Genomic DNA, 20,237 nt, shown 5'->3' with positions numbered 1-20,237 from the left:
ATGATGTAAAATCACAATCCCAGTTCATATGATTTGATTTTAACTAACGGGTGTCAAAATATTTATTTTTCCATGTTTGAAATATGCCAATACTCCTCTTTAAATATATCTTCAGTAGTATAATTGCAAAATTATGACACACTATCCAATAAAAATCACAGATAAAGAGTTGTCCTACAACACATATCTTATATAGTCCCTGATTGACGGATCAGTGTCTTAGAAAATGAGGTTAATGTTCCAGCATGAAAGTCTCCTCTGCTGATGCACAGAAGAAATGAAACACAAGAATTCAATCTTAGTATTGACAATACATATCAAAGTAGCATCAGATTAGCCACCTGAAAAGCTGCTGATGAGAGGAGGCAGTGGTGGAAACAACTGCACATCATGTGCTCCTCTCTGCTACTCTTCAGGTATGAGAAATAGCACCTGCTATGTCTAAACTAACACTTCACACACAAATTAAATCTTAAATTACCAAACACAATGATTATTTGAGCATCAAGGCTCACAAAAAAAGATTACACATATATTTTTACCAAGCTATGAGTATTTCCACTGTTTTTGATTACTGAATCACTAGATATGTTCAGTGGAAAGGTTAAAAAACCCCAAACAAACCCAAACATTTCCCATGCTCATATTTCTTCTAGTATTAAGTCAATGGCACTAGTGAATGCATGTTGAAATTAAGCTGCAGTAAGCATCATCTCAAATCCTGCTTGTTCACAGCTGTTCGTTCAGAACTAAATTCTGGTCCTCAAGTTCTTGTTTTACATTTGATGTTCTTAGTTTCATTATTACTTGGAAATGTTTCACAATTACAAAAGTAATTTCAGCAAAGAACTCTCTAGTTTTCCAACTATCTTCAAGAGTAGCTTGGGTATTCTCCTCTAGCCCTGCTTGTTTTTCAATCCCTGATTAGAAATCTTTTAAAGACTTAGATTCTCAGGTATTTGTCCAATATGACTCTTTAGACTGCTTTAGCTACATCTTTCCTTGCGCATTTTTAACTCTTATTCTCTTCAGTCTCTCCTTGTGTTCACCTCTTGCTCTGACACTGCCATCTTCCACATAATATTCCATTTCTCTGTCAGCTTCTGGGTCTTATCCTTTATATTGCATTTCCTAATTCAGTACTTCTTTACAAGAATATCCTTGAAATTTTGACACATTCTCTATGTGTTGCAGATCAGAATGTTTCCTCCTCTACAGGGATGTTGTGCCAATCAGAGGAATAGACGCAGTTTCACTTCTCTCTGATCCAGTGCCCAAAATCACAATGCTTCTCACTGTCAAAAACTGCTGAATGACAGCATGGTGCTTAAGGAATGCATTTCTATTAGCAAAAATGCAATCTGCTCATATTTTGGCCAAAAAACTTCTTTAAAAATCTGCTATGTGAAAACAACGGTTTTCAGATGCTTGTAAACTTTATCAATTCTGTGAAAATTTTTCCACTGGGAGGGCAAGTTCTCTTGCCAGTTTATAAATTTCTGCATGGAAGTGTAAAGATCTTTGGCTAAAATTCCTTTTCACACTCTGAAACAAACTGCTCTGCACAAAACCTATTCTGTTTCTATGAAAAGGAAGCAGCACAGTGTAGAGACAGAATACAAAATATCTGTAGAGTTCACTGGAATTTCACTTTCTCTTGCCTTCTAAAATTTTGTGTGTGTCTTATTACATACAAAATACTGCAATCAATGTACATTTCTTCAACACATACTCCCTTCTACAATCACAGGCTCAAGTGATGATATCGATAAACTTATACCCACGGAAAAGTTTAAAGAGAAGCCATCTTACAAGCTGTTAGTACTTCTGATCCTTAGCACAAGAATTCTGATGTTATTTAGATCCACAAAAGACTTGAAGCAAGGCCAGGTGGAACCACTATCTGAGGAGCATTGCAATTTTTTCCCTATAAATTAAGAACCAACCAGATTCCACTCCATTCTCCTCCTGCTTGGCGCAGAGAATGTGATGGCAGAGTTACGAGCAGTTTGAACAGCTTTAAAATGATACAAAACAGTTTTCAAAGCTTTCCAAACAGTGGCCATGAGGAGGCTGTATTTGAAACTACTAACTTTTGGGTTGTGCACTGATTTTTAAAACACTCCTATAGTTTTATTGGAACCAGAAGCCATTTAGAGCTCATACAATATTAGAGTAATAATGCAAGAGAACAATCAAGTCTTCAGATATTTATTTGGTAAGACCATGCTTGGATTCATTTATTTTGCCATAGGAACTTATGATGACGTCACTTAGACCCAACTTATGCACCAAAACTATCATCTAGGAGCAGAGAAAACTTCACCCCGAACTTACAACCCAGTGCACGACAAAACATCCCAGAAAGACAGCATTTTGTACGTGTGTCATTTCAAATCACCACAAAAGAAGCTTATGATCTAAAAGAACAAAAAGATACACTGACCACCTCTTTCAGTGCAGTTCTCCTAGTCAACATCTGCCTGACTTACATAAAATATAAGATAATTCAAAATGGAAACATACTTTGAGCCCTCTACATTTAAACTTAACACACAACCAGCCTAAAAGGTCAATCAATTCCTTTGTACTCCCCCTCTCCACGTCTCCCTTTGCTATCTGAGTTTACAAAGGTTTCAAGCCATCTAAACAGTGTTATATCAGTAAGTGATCACACAAAGCTTTTCTGTCAGCATCTTGGGTCCAACAATGCTTTGTCTTGTCAGCAGTGAGACACTTGCTCATTTGAGTAGTGAACAGGATCACACGGAACTTGCTGGATTCATTACTACACAATCCAAGGGTTAACTATAAAAAAAACCAACAACACTATTGTTCCTTTAGCACTTGAAGCAACACAGTCATTTCTGATACCAGAAAACAGTTTTGAACTTAAGGACTTACCACCCTACCTTAAACTTTTGTAAACTGAATTATTAGGATTTGGGTATTTCTTTAAATTAGACAAAGAAAAAAAATTCCTGCAAGTAGTCTGCTGAAACTGTCCTTTACATCACCGACGCAGAGCTGCTGCTTTTCATCAGGGCCATATTTAATTTTATGTTTGAGTAGGTGGGAATACAGTGAGAGCTGTAAAACGTAAATGCCAATCCACTTTTTTGAACAACAGAATGTTCACAAATTCGTAATTCTTCTGTCTTTCATATCAAGTGGCTGACATAGACTTTTTAGCTTAAATATGCATTACCTTAAATGGGAGAAATAGAATTATAATCAGTTAGAAAAAAACAATAAGTGGAAACAAGTTCTATGCAAAAATATGAAGGGTTTAAATAGATTTCTAAAAATCAATGTGACTTGGTAAGTAGCCAAGATATAAAAAGTGGTTCTGCAGTCTTCAGAAAAAATGTGAAATAAGTTATGTACAAGGAGTTAACTTGATCAGTAATATACACATAAGTAAATTGAGTAATTAATTTGGCAACGCTAAATATAATATACATGCATTCTTCTAATGATTTCTGTCACACATGGATAATGTTCTTGGTAATAGAAGAATTGAGACATCTTCACAAACACTTGTGGCACTGAAACTTAACTGAACTCAGTTCTAAACCATTTGAATGAAATTAACAGGCATTTGTTTGATTTCAACATGTCAGAAAGTTAAAAGCCTTAATCCCCACCTTCAGAAAGCCTGTCTAATAATTAACTGCTAGTAATTTATAACTAGCAATGATAAATTGAACAGAATCATGCCATTGTTTTTTGCTACATTTCAGAGGAATAACTAAGTGACATGTAAACAGCTAACATGAGGCCCTCATACATACCAATTTCTGGTAAGTAGTGCATATCCATTATTTTTAGTTAGCAGGGAAAAAACAGAAAAGAAAAACTTCAAAATCACCATCATCATCCTCCTATCCTCTCAAAACTTTAATCAGTAGTTAAAACTGATCTTGAGCCTAGATGACCGAGGGCTGGTCTATTTCAGTACAAGCTATGTTGTATTACATTCAAAAGCACGCCTATTGTTTTCTCTTCTTACCCATGGCTACTAAGTCTCTTCAGCAACCAGTGTTCCAGCTCTACCACATCAGCAATGCAGAGGATGTAACTGCCACAGAGGGACAACTATAACTCCACATATGCTTCTCACGAGCAGTACAGGATGTGCTACACAGGATACGCTACAGAGACAGGACGCTTTTCAGATTCCAGCAAAGTTTATAATCACAGTCTAAGGAAGAGTTTGCTGTTTGAGTGCCAGACTAATGAAGGTACAATTGCATTCAGACTGGACTGGCTACATTTGGTGCCAGCAGATGAGAACCATCCTGCAGACACATCTCCAAAAACAACCAAACCCCAATATATTTCTTAGTAGCTTCTACTATTTCTGCTCCTTATTGGTCTCTAAATTAAAGAGGAGTCACCTAAACTAGTAACTTCTGCTCTTCTGAAACACCAAAGTCCATGCTACCTCCAGCACCAAACTGACTCTCAAGAATCTGAACTGAATCAGCCTATTTCAGTTACTGCCAGTTAAATGCATTTGTGGTAGAAAAAATAACTGGAAGGATACTGATCTAGGATGGACGCACCATATTTGAACACCTTCTAAAAAGGCAGACTTGGAACTGTCTTCAGGTTTTCTTCTCTGGAGTGCATTAAAAAGAGAGTGTGGCAAGCAAGTCAAGGAAGGTTCTCCCCAGCTCTACTCTGCCCTGGTGAGGCCACAGCTTGAGAATATGTCCACTTCTGGACTCCTCAGTTCAAGAGGGATAAGGGATTACTTGGGACAGTCCAACAGAGAGCCCCAACAGTGATTTGGGGACTGGAACAAGGACAGCTGAGAGACCCCGGACTTTTAAGCAGGTAAAAGAGAAGACTGAGAGGGAAACTTATCAGTACATATAAATATCTAAATAGTGGAGGTCATGAGGATGGGAGAAAGTTTTTTTTCTTTGAAGGAGATAAAGCACTGGAACAGGCTGCCCAGAGAGGTTTTTGAATCTCCTTCTACGGAGACTATCAAAACCTGCCTGGACGTGTTCCTGTGCAACCTGATCTAGGCAAATTTGCATTCACAGAGAGGGTGGATGACAATCTCCAGAGGTGCCTTCTAACCCCTACATTTATGTGATTGTTTTCCCACTTAATGCAAGCAATGTCATGTATACCACTGTTTCTTTTTTAAAAAGTTTCACTCCTTGAGTAGAAAAGTAATTTTCCCATTTTAGGCACATCTTAAAAATCCTTATTTCCTAGACAAGATCAAAAGTTTGCAGAGAACTGAGGTCTTCCCTTCCCCATCTAGCCCAAAATAACACTTGTCTTTTAAATCTGTTATTTTAACATGGTAACATTTTCTTCCAAAATTCTGTCTGAGTTTGTTTCATTTTAAGATAAAAAACCATCTAGCAATCCATGAGCTTTGACACAGTAATTTCCCAGATGTTCTCAGACTAGGAATTATCTTCTTCTTAAGAAAAAAATTGTTTAGGCTCCTGAAGCCCTTATTAGTTATTGAATTTGATTCTCTAAGTGGATTCCCATTTTATTTTAAAAATTGCCCTTGAAAAGACAAGTATATCCAGCCCATACCAAATATTCTTCTTACGTAAGATCAAGAAGCTACATTTGTATACAAAACAGTTTGTTAAGACTACTCTTTCAAAAAAATAAGCATCAAGGCCTTCTTGCAATTGCTGCTCTTCAAACCACCACAACATATTCTTTGCTAAAGAGCTCATATTTTAATACCCTATATGAATAACACAAACTAGTGCTAACAGTGTAGCAACATATGAGGTTGTATCAATACAAAATGAAGCATGTCAATGCCTCAAAGCATTTGCTTTACTGCTTTCAATCAAAGCACACAGAAATTCTGCAGAACGTTGATATGTGGCTCTAGAAGACTATTCACTGCTATTTAAGAGGATCTGATTGCAAATCTTCAGCAATGTGTCCCATGCAGTTAAAGCAGTACCTGGCAGCATGATTTCTAACAGAGTAACCTGGGGCATTAGTTGATGAAACTGATAAATAATGGGGAGGCAAATCCTTGTAGCTCAATGCAAAAATTATGAGGAGTCCACCAGACATAATCCAATGGGAACTTTTCTAGCAGCCTCAGCATACTCTGGATCAAGAACAAGTATTATGGTTGAAAACAGATGAGAAATGTTTATTTCTCAACTGATGCTGTCTCATGAAATCCTGAAAACCTACCCTAACTGCCGTGCACAGCTAAGCATTTCATGAAGAAACGAAACTGAATGCCCAAGTATAAATTCAAGGTAGCAACTTATTTCACTTTTCTAATTAAGACCAGGAAAAATAACATGGAAATTACGTAGCATATCATAAGGATGATATTTTTGGCAGGTTTTCTTAATTACCTGACAAAGAAGTATACAAATTCCAGTAAGGGCAATTCACATACAGCCTCAAGAAGATGACACTAGTATCTAAGTCTTCTGATGAGACAGATCAGAAACGAAAAACAACACCCTGTTATAGAACATGAGTAAATTCAGAGATTCATTTAATGTGAAACCAGCCTTGGAAGTACATATCCAAAATCTCACTTCAAAGAAAAAAACAAAAGCAAGCTGTATATAGTATGCTAAGGAGCTTTATGAACAGCACTCATATGCCAACCCATTACCAGAGGATAAAGAAATTAAGACCACAAAAGGTCACATTAAGAAAATCAAGTTGAGTTTAGAGCAGTATCCTTTTTACTACATGATAACTTCTCAAGGAAGTTGTTTACTTCAAACATGTAAGAAAAACACTGATCTCTAGAGAAAAAAGAAAGGGAAAAAAAAAGGTAGAGAAAGGGGCTGATTAAAAGAACATTCATCTCTGCTCCATATACTTGAGAACACACATATGTATATGAGACATTTAAATTTGGAGAGATATGCCAGTTAATATTTCTGTTACTGCAAAGAGAGCATGGATTTAAAAAAGACAAAAATCAGACCGTAGCTATGATTTCCATTTCAAGTCCTGACACTTCTTTACAAGCAGAGGAGAACTACGTTAGCTCTAGAGTCAGAAGACACACAACCTACTGAATCCCTCTCCTCAGAGCGTTCTAACATTTCAAGTCTTCCAAAAGCTTCTTATTCCAAGGTATCCACTCAGATTGACCTAGCTGTGCCTACATTTTTAAGAGGGCAGATTAAATAGATGGCACAAGACTACAAAGTGCTTAGGAAACAGATTTTCCAATACGCATTTTAATTTGATACAGAAGATATCTCTACGAATATTCACTTGCTAACAAGTTCATTAAGCTTCCAGTTTCTGCCTATGCAGTTTATCATGGAGACTGTATTGAAGATACATGCCAAAATTGATAAAGACACCAATTGTAGCATCAGATAAACTTAATTTGAAGTCAGAACTGATTACAACACTAGATGAAAGATATTTTAGTCTTGTCTATGCTTCAAAGTATAGAATTGTAGGGTATGAATTTAAAATAATTCCCTTCAAAAGCACAGTCCTAAAATGATTTTATCTCAACAGAAAACAGAGAGCTCTTGTTCCTGAGTGAGAGAGTCCACATATGGACTTAATCAGGAAGAATTTTGTGTAGGCAGAGGCAGTGGAAGAAAACATTTCATTATCAGTAAGCACTTTTCATTTTAATCAAGGATTTACAGTCTGAAGAGAAATAAGACAACGTTTTTAATCTACTTACCCAATTTTTGTTTTCTCTTTAATTTTGGATGAGGAACCAGTTTTTGGTTTTTTGCTCTCCTTGTCCTTCGGTTTGGTTTTAACTTTTCTACCCTTCTTTTCCTCTTTTCCTTCAGCTGAAACACTGGGGAAGTTTTCAGGACTCATTACTCGGGGAATGTTTCTTTCTCCTCTCTCTTTTGCTTTTGCAATCGCTTCAGATATTATGCGATTTGCCTTCTCTTGTTTACTTTCCAAGTCTGCTTTTTTCTTCTGCTTCTTTTCAGACATGGTCCTCACCTGGGTATTCTGCAGTTTAGTACATGATCCTGAACCATCAGTCTTCTTAGAAGGAGGCTGTAACAAGAGACAAAATGTAAATAATATCACCTCATTTTAAAAATATAAGCATGTGTTGAAAGACCAAGTACAAATAGTTCTGATCCGGATATGCACTTGAGAAAGATTTAACTGGTAGGATCTCACGCAGACAAAAAAGAAGGAATCCTGTTTATACCACAGAATGGCGTGGGTTTTAGAACAACTGCACCAATTGTGGGTTTTAAACAACCAATCCACGTACTAGAAATCAGTTAAAAAATATTCTTCTAAAAACCTCTCAGCCTTCTTTCCGCCTGTGTAGTTAAAGACACCAATCCTCAACCTTTCATCATTCCCATACATTTGATGGATACCTCCAACATCTCCCGTAAACGTTACTCTCATAAAATCTGAAAAAATAAATACCTCCCGAAGATAACAGCATCAGTATTTTGCCACTGCCAAAATACCAGGAACCACAGTTACCTGAAAGAAGATTAAAGCTCTACAAGCCTAACTCGGTGCTAAACAGGTCAGATGCTCCAACAAAAAACAAGATTCTAACAGACAAAATGACAAAACCAAACCTAAAATTAGAGAGCTCTGCCTTCCTAAGATCAGAAAGCACTATTTCCTTTATTTAGATCAACATAAGACCAATGGCTCAATTATATTTTCGAACTTGTTTTCATTTTCAGGTTTTTAAATCACCATTTCATCGACGCAGAATTGTTTACACTACAACTGAAATATTCAGATTATCAGCCTCTCTTTAACCAGGCTAGAAGACATGCTTTTGCTTTCCTCCCCTCCCCCCTTTCCCCTTTGAGGAATGGAAAGAATTTCCTATTCAAACAGACGAAAAACCCAGCAGATAACAGTTATGTTCTCACCCGTAAATGCGCCTCTGCCTACAGCATGAAGAAGAGCCACCAGGAATTTCCAAACACATTTTCTGGTCAAATCCAGTGCACTTCACTGGATACATTTTCTATACGTGCCTCATCAAGGGCTTCGCAGCAGGGCTGCAGCACCGGGAAGGAGGCAGGGTTCAGGATCCCTCTCTAAAATGCCACCTTAAGGCCTACAGGCTATAACAAATAACCAAGACCCGAGAAAACAGCAACAAGCTCAAGATGGCGATGCAGCACGGCTCCCGCAGCAGCAGCCAGTAATAAGGAAGGTTATTCAATCCCATTAGCCTTTTAGCCCAAAGAACCCCTCCTCCTCCCACTCATTCAGGCTTTCACTTACCCTTCCTCTTGGCCTCTTCACTGAAGACATTTTTGGCGTCAGACAAAGGCTTGCCCTCTGCTTTTTCAGCACCCCAGGCAGTGCTCAAGAGAAAAGCATTGAAAGAAGATTGCTAAATGGCCTATTTAGCGAGCCGCAGCCAAGATATGCACAACCCTCCACAAACACACGTTGTGATTTATCAACATATTCCTCCCTTGGCAAGCACACATCCACAGATCCTCCAGCGCAGGTAGGGCCAGAGCCGCCTGCCTGCCTTCCAGAGCGGGGCTGCAGCCACGGCGGGAAGCGAGTAGCCAGATTCCAACAAAGCACAGAAAGAAATGAATGCACAAAGCATCAAAATGCATCAGCATGAATATTAGAGATGTCGTTAAAAATACTGAGTCCTTCTGCGGAAGTAGGCCAGCAGATGGTGCTACCCGTTATTATTCCATTAGACTCCGCAGTTTAACCCCCAACGGGCTGGTCTTCCCGACATGTGCTGCCGGCTTTAACTCTTCCTTCGCCGCCTCCCGCACTACTGCCGCCAGTGTTTCCCGCACGAGTGGGAAATCGTGGGAACTGGGCGTTCTTCTGTCGTAGCCTTCCCTTCGCTGCAACTCTGCAGTTCCAGCGTTCCCACAGACACGGGGCCGGCGGACGGCATTTGGGGGTTGTGACTAAAATCCAAAGCTGTGGCCTCAAACATACTTTGCTCTCCGAAAGACTTCCGATTTTTTTCAATTATTTTTTTCACACTGAATCCATTACCGTAAGGTAGCAACAGTGAATGCATAAGATTTTCATTCCAGATTTCCCTATTGCCTACAGAAAATGAAATCGTCCTTGATTTCCTCCCTCTGCCTCTGCCCAGACCTACAGGATGCGTTGCTGTAAAGACCTCCACAGGGACGCAGCTGTATGGTAAACTACTCTTCATTCCAAGCCTGATTTTAAGTGCCATTTTAAAAGATCAGGCAAGTTTTTGAATACGTATTGTCAACAGATCAAATAAAAGCACAAAGAAGATGCGATAAGTTTTCTTCAAATGTTATCACAACACCAAGAAGCATTTGAGAGCATAGCTTCATCCTAACAATACCCTTTATTCTCACAAGTCCATTGAAGAAGAATGAAGGCAGATCAGGATTTGAATTCTAGATTTGCTTAATATGTATTTGCACCTCTGTTTTCTGATACATATGGTGTTTTCTCCATATAAGATTTAAAATATTGCCAAGATTTTGAAATTGAGATCTTACACTTTATCAGAATTTCACTTCAAATTAACATTTTTTTAAATGAGGTTCATTATCCACTGAAAACACTAGTGGTACTAATATACATTAAATGGACTTGAATTCCAAGGCATTTCTATACATATGCAGCTCAATCACAAGGACAGTTACTAACTTTTACTTTGAGAACACCTAGCCAAGATGTTTCTACTTTATAGTTACAACATCTAGAACGAATTGCAGTGATTTATCTTGTAGTTGTTACTTCACAACTTAGTAAAAATGCCAAGTAATGCAGTACTTTGCATTCTGAGATCAGCTAAAGCAAAACAAAAATATTCCTAACATATTCTCATATAATTTCCACTTTAAGCCAAATACTGTTAAAGCCATGCAATTTAAAGACTTTTTAAAAAGGAACTGCTATGTTTAACGTTACTGGGACAGAAACAAACAAAAAATACCTAATAATTAAGGAAGCACTAATGAAATGGTGGCTCTTTCATAATTATTTCCCCATAATTTTCCTAGATATTTTGTTGCTTTGAAAGAAAGTTTTTAATGGCCTATTTCCTCACAGTTTCAAACTGCCTCCCTGGTTATTCCTCAACAACTTGTGCTACTTTCTTGCTGTAGAGCTGAAAGTATGCTGGACAAGACTAATCTATGTTTTCTCAGGCTGACACTTTGTTTCTTGCTCCATAGTATTGCTTTTGTCTCCTGCACTGCACAAACAGTAAGTTATTTGTTAGAGAAGCAAGAAAATACTTTAAAAAAAAATGCTGTGACATTTCTAACCATATGGAAATGACATTCGTGAAGATGCAGGAAGGCAGCAGCCAGCCATTCTAAGCTAAATAAAAATATAATGAAACCTTCATCAAGGAAGTCACCATTGTCACAAAAACCAAAACTGGAAAGCAACATTCTTATCTTGAGATTAGAAGAACCACAAGTAGAGTTGTAATACGGAGGACAATGTCTGCCTGTACTTAGCAATCAAAGCAACAAAAATCATCTAATTCAGCAGAGGTCTACTACTCTGATAATAATATCATGCTTCCAAAAAATATGTGGCTATAAAATAAACACATGGAAAACAATTTCAAAAGCTACACAGCACCTACAACAAAAAGGACAAAAGCCTTCTGCCAAGCCAAAATCACTCCTCCCCCTTACTGTGCAGGAGGCAGATTAAACATCTGAAGGAGCATATCCCTTTTGCAAGCAGCTTACAAACTTATTCCATCTATCGGCATTAATAAGTTCTCAACTGCCAAATGTACAGGAGAAGGTGGAAAGGAAATCCCTGAGGCAGCCATGTACTTAAAAAACAGAGACTTTGTTGGGAAAAAATGCGGGTTTACTTCTCATGGTTGCAAAGATAATGATCCAAATGTAACTGAACATACACCAATGTAACGTTGTCTTGAGTCTGTACTGAGAAAGCTCAAGGGTATCTGTTGCTGCTGAAAGCCTTGCCAAGCAGCAGCAGAGCGCAAGGAACAAGCCTCCCGCCAGTTCCCACTGCTCCCTGCGATCCTGTGGGCAGCAGAGAAACTGGCAGGAATCATGTCAAATTCACACTGCTGCTGCCTGCGAAAAAACATTAACAGCAGCAGGTATAGGATGTACTGCTGCCCACATGGATGAGCTAGCCCTAAAAATACTCAGGGTGGAACGGTTAAGACAACAGCTGTAGACTTCCCCACATATGGCCTGATTTCACAGCAGCCACAGGAGCACCTTCTCAGCAGTATTCAAAAGATTTCAGCATAGTGTTTTGCAGCAGAAGACACACCATCTATGTCTAAATGATATCTTTAATAAAACCAATGTATAAAAGCAAGCAAGTCACCAGACAATATCAAGACATAGAATCATGATGGCACTCTTCCCAACAGTACTAGTGCTCTGCTGGGTAACTTCTCAAAAAGGCACTTCAACATTTCACTGTAGGTTGCACAGGACATGCATTTGCAGACATCTTCTCTGGAGACTTTCACAACCCGCCCAGACACGTTCCTGTGCAACCTGATCAAGGCATACCTGCATTAGTAGGGGGCTCAAATCCCCAAAGCTCCCTTTGAACCCCTACCGTTCTGTGATGCTGTGACCTTAATAGGTGTAACAGTACTTCCCATAGCAAGGAGAAATCACTGTCCTCAATGCTTACTGACTGTTGTTTTGTTTTTTTTTCTTCCCTGGAAGGCCTAAACTCATTTTGTTTTGCTTCAATAAGAGCTGATAGTTTCTTCACATCCTCTGTGTATTACTGCAAAGGAAGCCCCAGGAAGAAGGTAAGTTTAACACATGAAAAACTTCTATCTCCAGGAAAAGCATCCCAAATCCTGTCTTATTGCTACTACTGTAAGAATACCTTTTTTTACAGTAGATATTATCCCTCTGTAGATAAGATCTTTCAATTCTGATTCTGTACAGAATCTTTAAGCATCTCTCCCAAGTCGCATTCATTCTGGATATACCCTAAGAACTGGTAACATCTTTCCCTGGAATTTTAATGAGTCACACTTTCACTGGCGGATCTACTCATCCAAACATTAGTTACACCAAGAAATGAATTATCACTCTGACTAGTCAGACCCAAACTAGATAAGGTTTGCAATGCTTTGAATGCTCTTTCGACTCCCACTGGTAGTAACACAGATGCAGGAAGATGCATATAGATCCTAAGTCCCCAGAGCATTTCAAATTGTTACTAGTCTACCAGGTTCCTAAGAAAATCAAGATGACCTTGACATCAGTTACCCTGAAAGCAGCTAAAATTAGCCACCTGGAAACCTGATCTTCATGCATTACCACATCACCTTTGTCCATGTTTAGTAATAAACAAGGAATCCCCTTTCGCATGTCAAGTCAGCAAAACAGTATTAATAGCACAACTGTAAAACAAACAAATGAACTGCGTAACTGATGATAATTGATAGTCTGAGGGTTTTGTTCAAATTACCATCTCATTTCTTCAAATTAAAATCAGAGAATTTGTGAACTGCTGCTGCTTTTCAGGCTGACAGAGGAAAATGCAGCATTTGAATGATAAAACTGTATTAAAGAATGCAACTTTGGTAAAAAAAGGCATGAACCCAATTGAGTTCAAAAAGAAACAAAAAAACCCCAAATGAACAAAAAACAACCAACCAGCAGCTCACACCCTTGACAGAATCAATCTGCAGATTCCTCACAACATAGGCATGTGTCATCTCAAACGCACATAGAAATCTCCTTCGCTGAATGACAGTCTCAGCAAAATAAGTGCATTTCTTTGTATGGATGATGGGAAGATCACCTAAACATGCAACAGGGTTTCTTTAATCCTGAACGGAGCCCTTCACTTGGTAGTTCCTTCTGAACTGCTTTTCATTTTCACGTTCAACAGTTGCCCCAAACCATCTGTTGTGATTGTTCTACAAAGCCAAAAGCACTGCCAAACGAAGATCCATAGGGTTCTCTCATTTTTCTTTTTTCTTTGGTGCATATGTGGAGCCATTAAGAGAGCCAATGAAGCATCTGAAATTGTTGGGTTTTTGATATTTGATAATACTCTTCCTTCTTTTTGTCACTTATCATTGCTAATGAATGTCTTGCTGTTTAAGTGATATATAATCTCAAGACATACATATGTGAAATGTAACTCCAACTGAAATACATGTGTTACAGATATATAAGAGGAAAAGGTACAGGGGAAAAAAAATCTCTAATGCTGATGAGTAAGCAATGTTGCTGGACAATAGTTTTATCTATATAACAAACACTTCAAAATGTATGTTTGGTTACTGTGCTTTGTACTGTTCAAATAATTCAACACCAAGCTTCCAAACAAATTTTAAATTCATGTGAAAATGAAAACATTAAAGGTTGGCTACCTTAAACCACTCTTATTTCTAAGATGAAAAGAACACCTGCTTTACATGTCACAGATTCTATACATAGGGTGTTGTTTCTCACCAAAATGCTACAGAACCCAGTAATTGTTTCACTCACCAGGTTTCACCACTTCTATGGCCAAGACTCCACAGTCGCGATTAGCAGCAGCTTAACCTGTAAGTCTCCAATTAAGGCTTTTTTTGGAGAAAATCAAACCACTGTCATTGTAACCAGATGTTGCTAACCTGGGCATGCCACAAAGGCACCATTAGATACTGCAGAGTCAGTGCACAGCACCCATAAACTTCCATTTAGAAGATTTTGGTTAAAAAAAATTTTTTTTTGAGGCTCAGCACCATATACATATTGTTTTTCTGAATATTTAGTAAAAAACTGTGTGCAACTTTCACTGTACTCTTAAAGGAGCTGCTGTGTAACAGAGCATATTAAATTGCCAAGGAATTAAAGAAACTGAGAACTTGACCGTACTTGCTCTGCCAAGCTGCTGCATTGGGTGTGTGTCTGTTTTTGATGGGCACAGAACACTGGGACAGTATGTACCCACTTCTTTGGTTCTAGTCTGTAACTGTGAACACAGCTGTTTAGAAAATGGATTTAAAAAACCAAACAAACAAAAACAGCAAACAATCAATAAAACCTACTGCTTCATAAGCATTTCTCAGGTGCTTTTTTTGACACACAGAACTAGTAAGTCCAAGTACCTGTACTGATCTAAGCCTCACACAGTGCATATCTTTTTTCCACCTGTGGAGTCCCGACTACAACTCTCACTGAACTCAGTACAAGAAACTTGTGGCCTCCAATACATGAAAAAAAACCCCAAACATAGTGATCATATTCAAGTCAGCCAGCATTGTGAATGCACAATAGATCTGAATTACTAGGCTGAGATCAACTTCAGTCATAGCATACCTCTACAAGTTTTCTGAAGCCTTTCATACTTATCCTAACCTAAGGGTCAAAATGTCATAGCAAGAAAGTTCCCCCACTCTTCTTTTTAATCTTGCACTCTTGACCCATATTACCTTGACATGTTCAGAATAGATTCCTTTAAAAACATTTGGCTCAACTCAATACTCTATAAAAGGAAAAACAAGTTTCACTCTGCTGTTTGAACCAAGTTCTGTGTATCTGGAATAAACATGTAACATATTTCACCAAATACTTATGGGCAAGAAAAATCATACAGACCTTTCTGATGTAAAAAGACTAAGACTGGCCATTAGATTTCAACACTCTCCCCCCCCAGTGAAAGACCAACAAACATACTGATCCACTGAAATATCACATCATCAAAGCCATTCTCAGAAGGCACAGGTAAGAGCTCCTTCTGGAGCACACTCATTTTTACAACATGAAAGCAATTACTTAACAGGTAAAGCCAGATGGCTTCTAGAACTATGGGGAGAAGCAGCAAAAGAGAACATTCTCCCCAACATTTTAAATTACCTTTTATACTTCAGAAAAACATAGTATTAACTGAAGGTGCAGTAACTTCTAGTCCTCCATGGCTGCAAAAACGTTCATTTAACTAGTCTTTCACATCAGTGAATGGTGCTTCATGAATTTGCAGAGTACTATTGGAAAAAAATCAAAGTAAGCTGTTAAATTTGTTCTTTTTCTGCAGGAAATTTTGCATTCCTTCACAAGATTAAATTTATCTCTGTGTTATGTTTTAAATCCAAAGAAGAGGGACTAACAACAGATATTAAAGGTAAATATACAGTACAGTGAGGAATGTTGAAAGTCATTTTTCCTGTACTGAAATATCTGAACTTTTATCTAGCTCAAACTACCGAAATGTCTTTTTTAAATGTCTAATTTCAAAAAGGATGAAAACTTTTATTAAAGTCATGTTCTCTCTTCAAAAAAAAAAAAAAAAAAAGTAGTATGAAGATATCTTCCTTCCTGAATTTAAGACCGGTAAAGGGAAAACAAAATAACATCACAAAATGGAAGCTAAGAACAGGAAATTCCTACATGACTTTTGGATAGAATAAGTTTGGATTTTGGTTTCCCTCTCCTCGAGTCAAGTCACCTTTTGAGATTTTCCAGCAGTTATTTTTCGAGGTTTTGGAAAAAAAGATAAACAATATACTAATATTCATTACAAAACTGCCAGAATGAGCACTACCAAAAAAAAAATCATACATACATTAAAAAAATATTTATAACAGAATGATTCATATTCCATCTTCCTAGTTTGCAAACATCAGATATGTTGAAAATACAGCACATAGCAACAAAATGTACCAAGTATAAGCTTACTGTGGGCAAGATTTCTCTAGTCCTCCTGCTACTGTCTGCTGAATTTTTAAAAAGCAGATGTAGCAGCAATATGAATAGAGGGAAGACAAATGCCAATGCATTGTGAACCACATCACTGCTGTTCAGCTGTCTACAGAGCTCTGAATGGTAAATCATCAGAAGGAGCTACACAGACACCAGTGGACCTTTCCCAAATGCACTTCAATCTAAACTATCCCTAATGCTAACTAAAGGCCATGCTAGTACAAAATGACACACATTTAAAGATGTAAAATAGCAGTCTAAATTAGCGGCACATTCACCTCTCCCTCAACTGGATGCTTCATCACTGGACACAAGACATCTTTATAAATGGCTGTTCACTGTAGCTTCAAACCTTTCCATATGCCCCAAAGAAACACTTTATGAACAGCTTCACCTGACTGGCCTTTTCCCCATATTGCTTGATGTAAAACAAAGCAGTAACATATATCATATGTGCACGCACCCTGCCCTGCCACCCACAGAGTCACAGTTTTCGATAATCAAACATTCTTTAACTAAAGACTTAGAAAGATGTAGCTTTAAAATATTCATCTAGGTTGTTTTTCAGCTCTCAGGTTACAGTTATACATTCACACTCAACTGCAAGTGACAGCTGTTCAATTTTTATGCAGCTTGCTTTTGGAAATAAAACAAAACACAGCCCAAAAAAAACCCCAAAGCACCAAGGCTATACAACCATGCCATACAAGTTGGTGCATTTATGCTGCCAAGCTGCTAATGGTTCCTAACCCATCAATCAAATTTAGTCAAATTAGAAGAACAGAAATCTCAGAGATGTGCCTACCACTTGCATGAAGCAGACAGACAGGTAGAGTTGTCTTATCGAGTGAAACTAAACATGAGCTCAATCCTTCTTGGACTTCTGAGAATCCACATAAGACATCTCAATTACAGTAACTACAAGCTGCAAAATCCAACACTTTGACACCACATTACCTGCTCATTCCTTCCTTTCTCTGTACTTCCATTTAGATTTTCATCTGGTAGAAGAAAACCTGAATGGAAGTTCTGCTAAATGGGCCTTCCAGTTACTTCCCTCGTCTTCTCCCTTATCTGAGGACATGCAAATTCATCAAATCCAGAAAACTGTGGCAATGCCATATGAAGCCCTATTTCTTCAGAAGATAGTCTGACTAAATGGCTAACATAGTAGTCTTTTGCAAGTCCTGTTTTGTTATTCTTGTTTTTAATTTTTGCTTAGTATCTAACATTCTTGTAACTTTTTTCCCTTTACTACCTGTTTATGTGAGCCTCTTAAATGTGCACCTATTGACAGGACTACAGAAAACTGTTGTACTATGTAGATTAAGAAATGGCTAAATAAATACTTTCTTTAGAAGGCACATGTTGTGGAGTGTATTTGTTCATTTATGACAGTAAACTATTGTTCCTCTACTGGAATATTAACTTTTCTACACATTATATTCTCCAGTGTTAAATTATAATAGAAAAGAAACTTTTCAATATATGATTGAAAATGTACTGATTTTGAAGTTGTGAAGAAATTGTGCATTCCCAGAAAGGCAAGGTTTATCGCTTTACCCTCTTCCAAAAAAGTCTTAAAAAAATTACTCAAGCTATTACTATTTTCCACATATAATAAACCTGAAAACAAAATTGCCATAAATGTTTACATTTCTCAAACTACTGTTTAGTATCTGTATTTTTTTAATATTCTGAAGGTTTTGTCCTGCAAGAAAGAAAGAAAAATGCAGAAACGACTCTTACAATATGTTGGTTCACAGAAAACTTCCAAATTATCATCTTGTTTTATGACATAAAGGAAGTTTGTCTTTAAGGGGAAATACTCCTTCAGAAACAGCCAGTCTGGAAAGGAACGAGTTCTTTAATCATACAGCAGCTTACTTTAAGGCCTTATGAGTCATGGCTAAGCACTAGCATTTTTCCAAAACTGCAAACATCATCAGAAAGCAAACCAGGAGCCAAATAAAATCCAAGGTTGTCTTTGCCTAGAATCACGGAACATTGAAATTCTGTAATCAGAGTCCCAAGAGCTACAAATTCGAATCTGTAACCAAAAAAGAGAGAAATAACACCTGAAATGAAATACACTCCATTCACAAAATAAGGCAAAAGAACCTTTGCACACAGAATATAAGGAACTTTCAACTGCAACGTTTACTGCTGTTTTCTTAAAGTGTGTATGTTTTTTAAGTAACACAAAACTCACACTAACCCACTGAAACTGCTGTTACCTTCAGCTTAGTAAATAGTATCTTAAGGGAGCCTCCAGGAAAGCTGGAGTGTCTAGCAACAGGACTATGGGAAACTGTTTTAAGAAGACAGAGTGTATGTTTAGACTGCATCTTAGGGAAGAAGTTCTTCAGTATGAGGGTGGTGAGATACTGGAGTAGGCTACCCAGAGTGGTTGTGGATGCCCCTCTCTGGAGATGTTTAAGGCCTGATTGGATGAGACCTTGGAAAACCAAGTCTAGTTGAGAGATGTTCCTGCCCATGGCAAATGGGTTGGAGTAGACGACCTCCGAGGTACCTTCCAATCTAAGTCATTCTCCAACTCTGTGATTTTTCACAGGAAACGCTATCAAGCAGATGCAGACTAGGAGTTCAATAATTTCACACATACCACTGCTGAAAGCAACATCCCAAGCTGCATTTACCATAGAACACCAGTACTGAGCCAAAGCGTCCAAGTCACCCAGAGAGCAAACTAGTAACAACCATGTCAATGACCTGACGCCAAAACAAACTGCAATGCATATTGTGAAGCAAGCACTGTGAAAGCTCAGGACAATTGTGTTAGACCATTACAGCCATATGCAGTTGAAAACATATTTTATCTATTATCCACAAGCATAAAATTACCTCACATTACAAACTGGAAAGGGGGAAGAGGATAGAAAGAGGTGCACAAACAAATTAACTGATTTTTTTTTTAAGCTACATTTTTTCCTATGTTACTAGGAGGATTCTCACTGCCAGAAAACCTACATACTGTCAGAAAGAAGCACATGTACAGTTTTTTGACCTGCCACTGTAAACTCAGGTTAGCGCCTACTGGGGAATAGCAAGATACAGGACAAGGTTTTCAACACAGTAGATACAGATAGAAGATTCTAAAGGTTTTATTTTAGAAGCTCTAGAAGTAGCAGCTGAGAATTCGGCTTAAAAGGAAAAAAGAGCATTTGAGTAACCTATACATACATACAAACTAGAAAGTCTGAAATTGAATGTGTTGAGCTTTTATCCAACCTCTTCACTGTATACTCAATTTAAATAACATATGCATAAGTCAGACTTACTGTCTTCAGTAAATTTCCATACCACTTTTAAAGCATTCAGGTTCTAGCTACCCTTTTCAAGTAGTCTTAAACCAAGTAACTCTGTTTATCGTTAGACAGAAATTACAATTTACATAGAACACAAAGTGCTTAAAAATGCTGATTTTAAAACAACAAAGGACTGTTTGCCAAAGTGTGCAGGCCAAAAAAAAAATCCCCCAAATTAAACCAATTATTCCCAAGTTGCTACCTGTTCATCCACGTTCTAAGTGGCCACTGCTTTTGTGTACCACTGAGA

General features: G+C 37.8%; 1 protein-coding gene across 3 annotated transcripts in view; it reads right to left on the bottom strand.

Annotated features, from left to right (window-relative positions):
* Nucleotides 1-20,237, bottom strand: part of CHD9 (chromodomain helicase DNA binding protein 9) — an 86,880-nt gene that overhangs the window by 42,483 nt on the left and 24,160 nt on the right. Inside the window, exons 1-2 of one of the 3 annotated variants that reach the window (XM_064160373.1) lie at nt 9,241-9,485; nt 7,688-8,022 (exon numbers count right to left, since the gene is read on the bottom strand). In XM_064160373.1, coding sequence (XP_064016443.1) covers nt 7,688-8,022; nt 9,241-9,270 — 365 coding nt within the window. In that variant the 5' untranslated portion in view covers nt 9,271-9,485. Of the gene's footprint in view, nt 1-7,687; nt 8,023-8,879; nt 9,172-9,240; nt 9,486-20,237 lie in introns of those variants that run through there. The other 2 variants (XM_064160374.1, XM_064160372.1) reach the window with 2 other exon arrangements.

The sequence above is a fragment of the Pogoniulus pusillus genome, chromosome 20, assembly GCF_015220805.1.
Source record: "Pogoniulus pusillus isolate bPogPus1 chromosome 20, bPogPus1.pri, whole genome shotgun sequence".
NCBI classification, from domain to species: Eukaryota; Metazoa; Chordata; class Aves; order Piciformes; family Lybiidae; genus Pogoniulus; species Pogoniulus pusillus.
The sequence above is the reverse complement of the archived record's forward strand: the minus strand, read 5'-3'. Positions and strand labels throughout refer to the sequence as shown.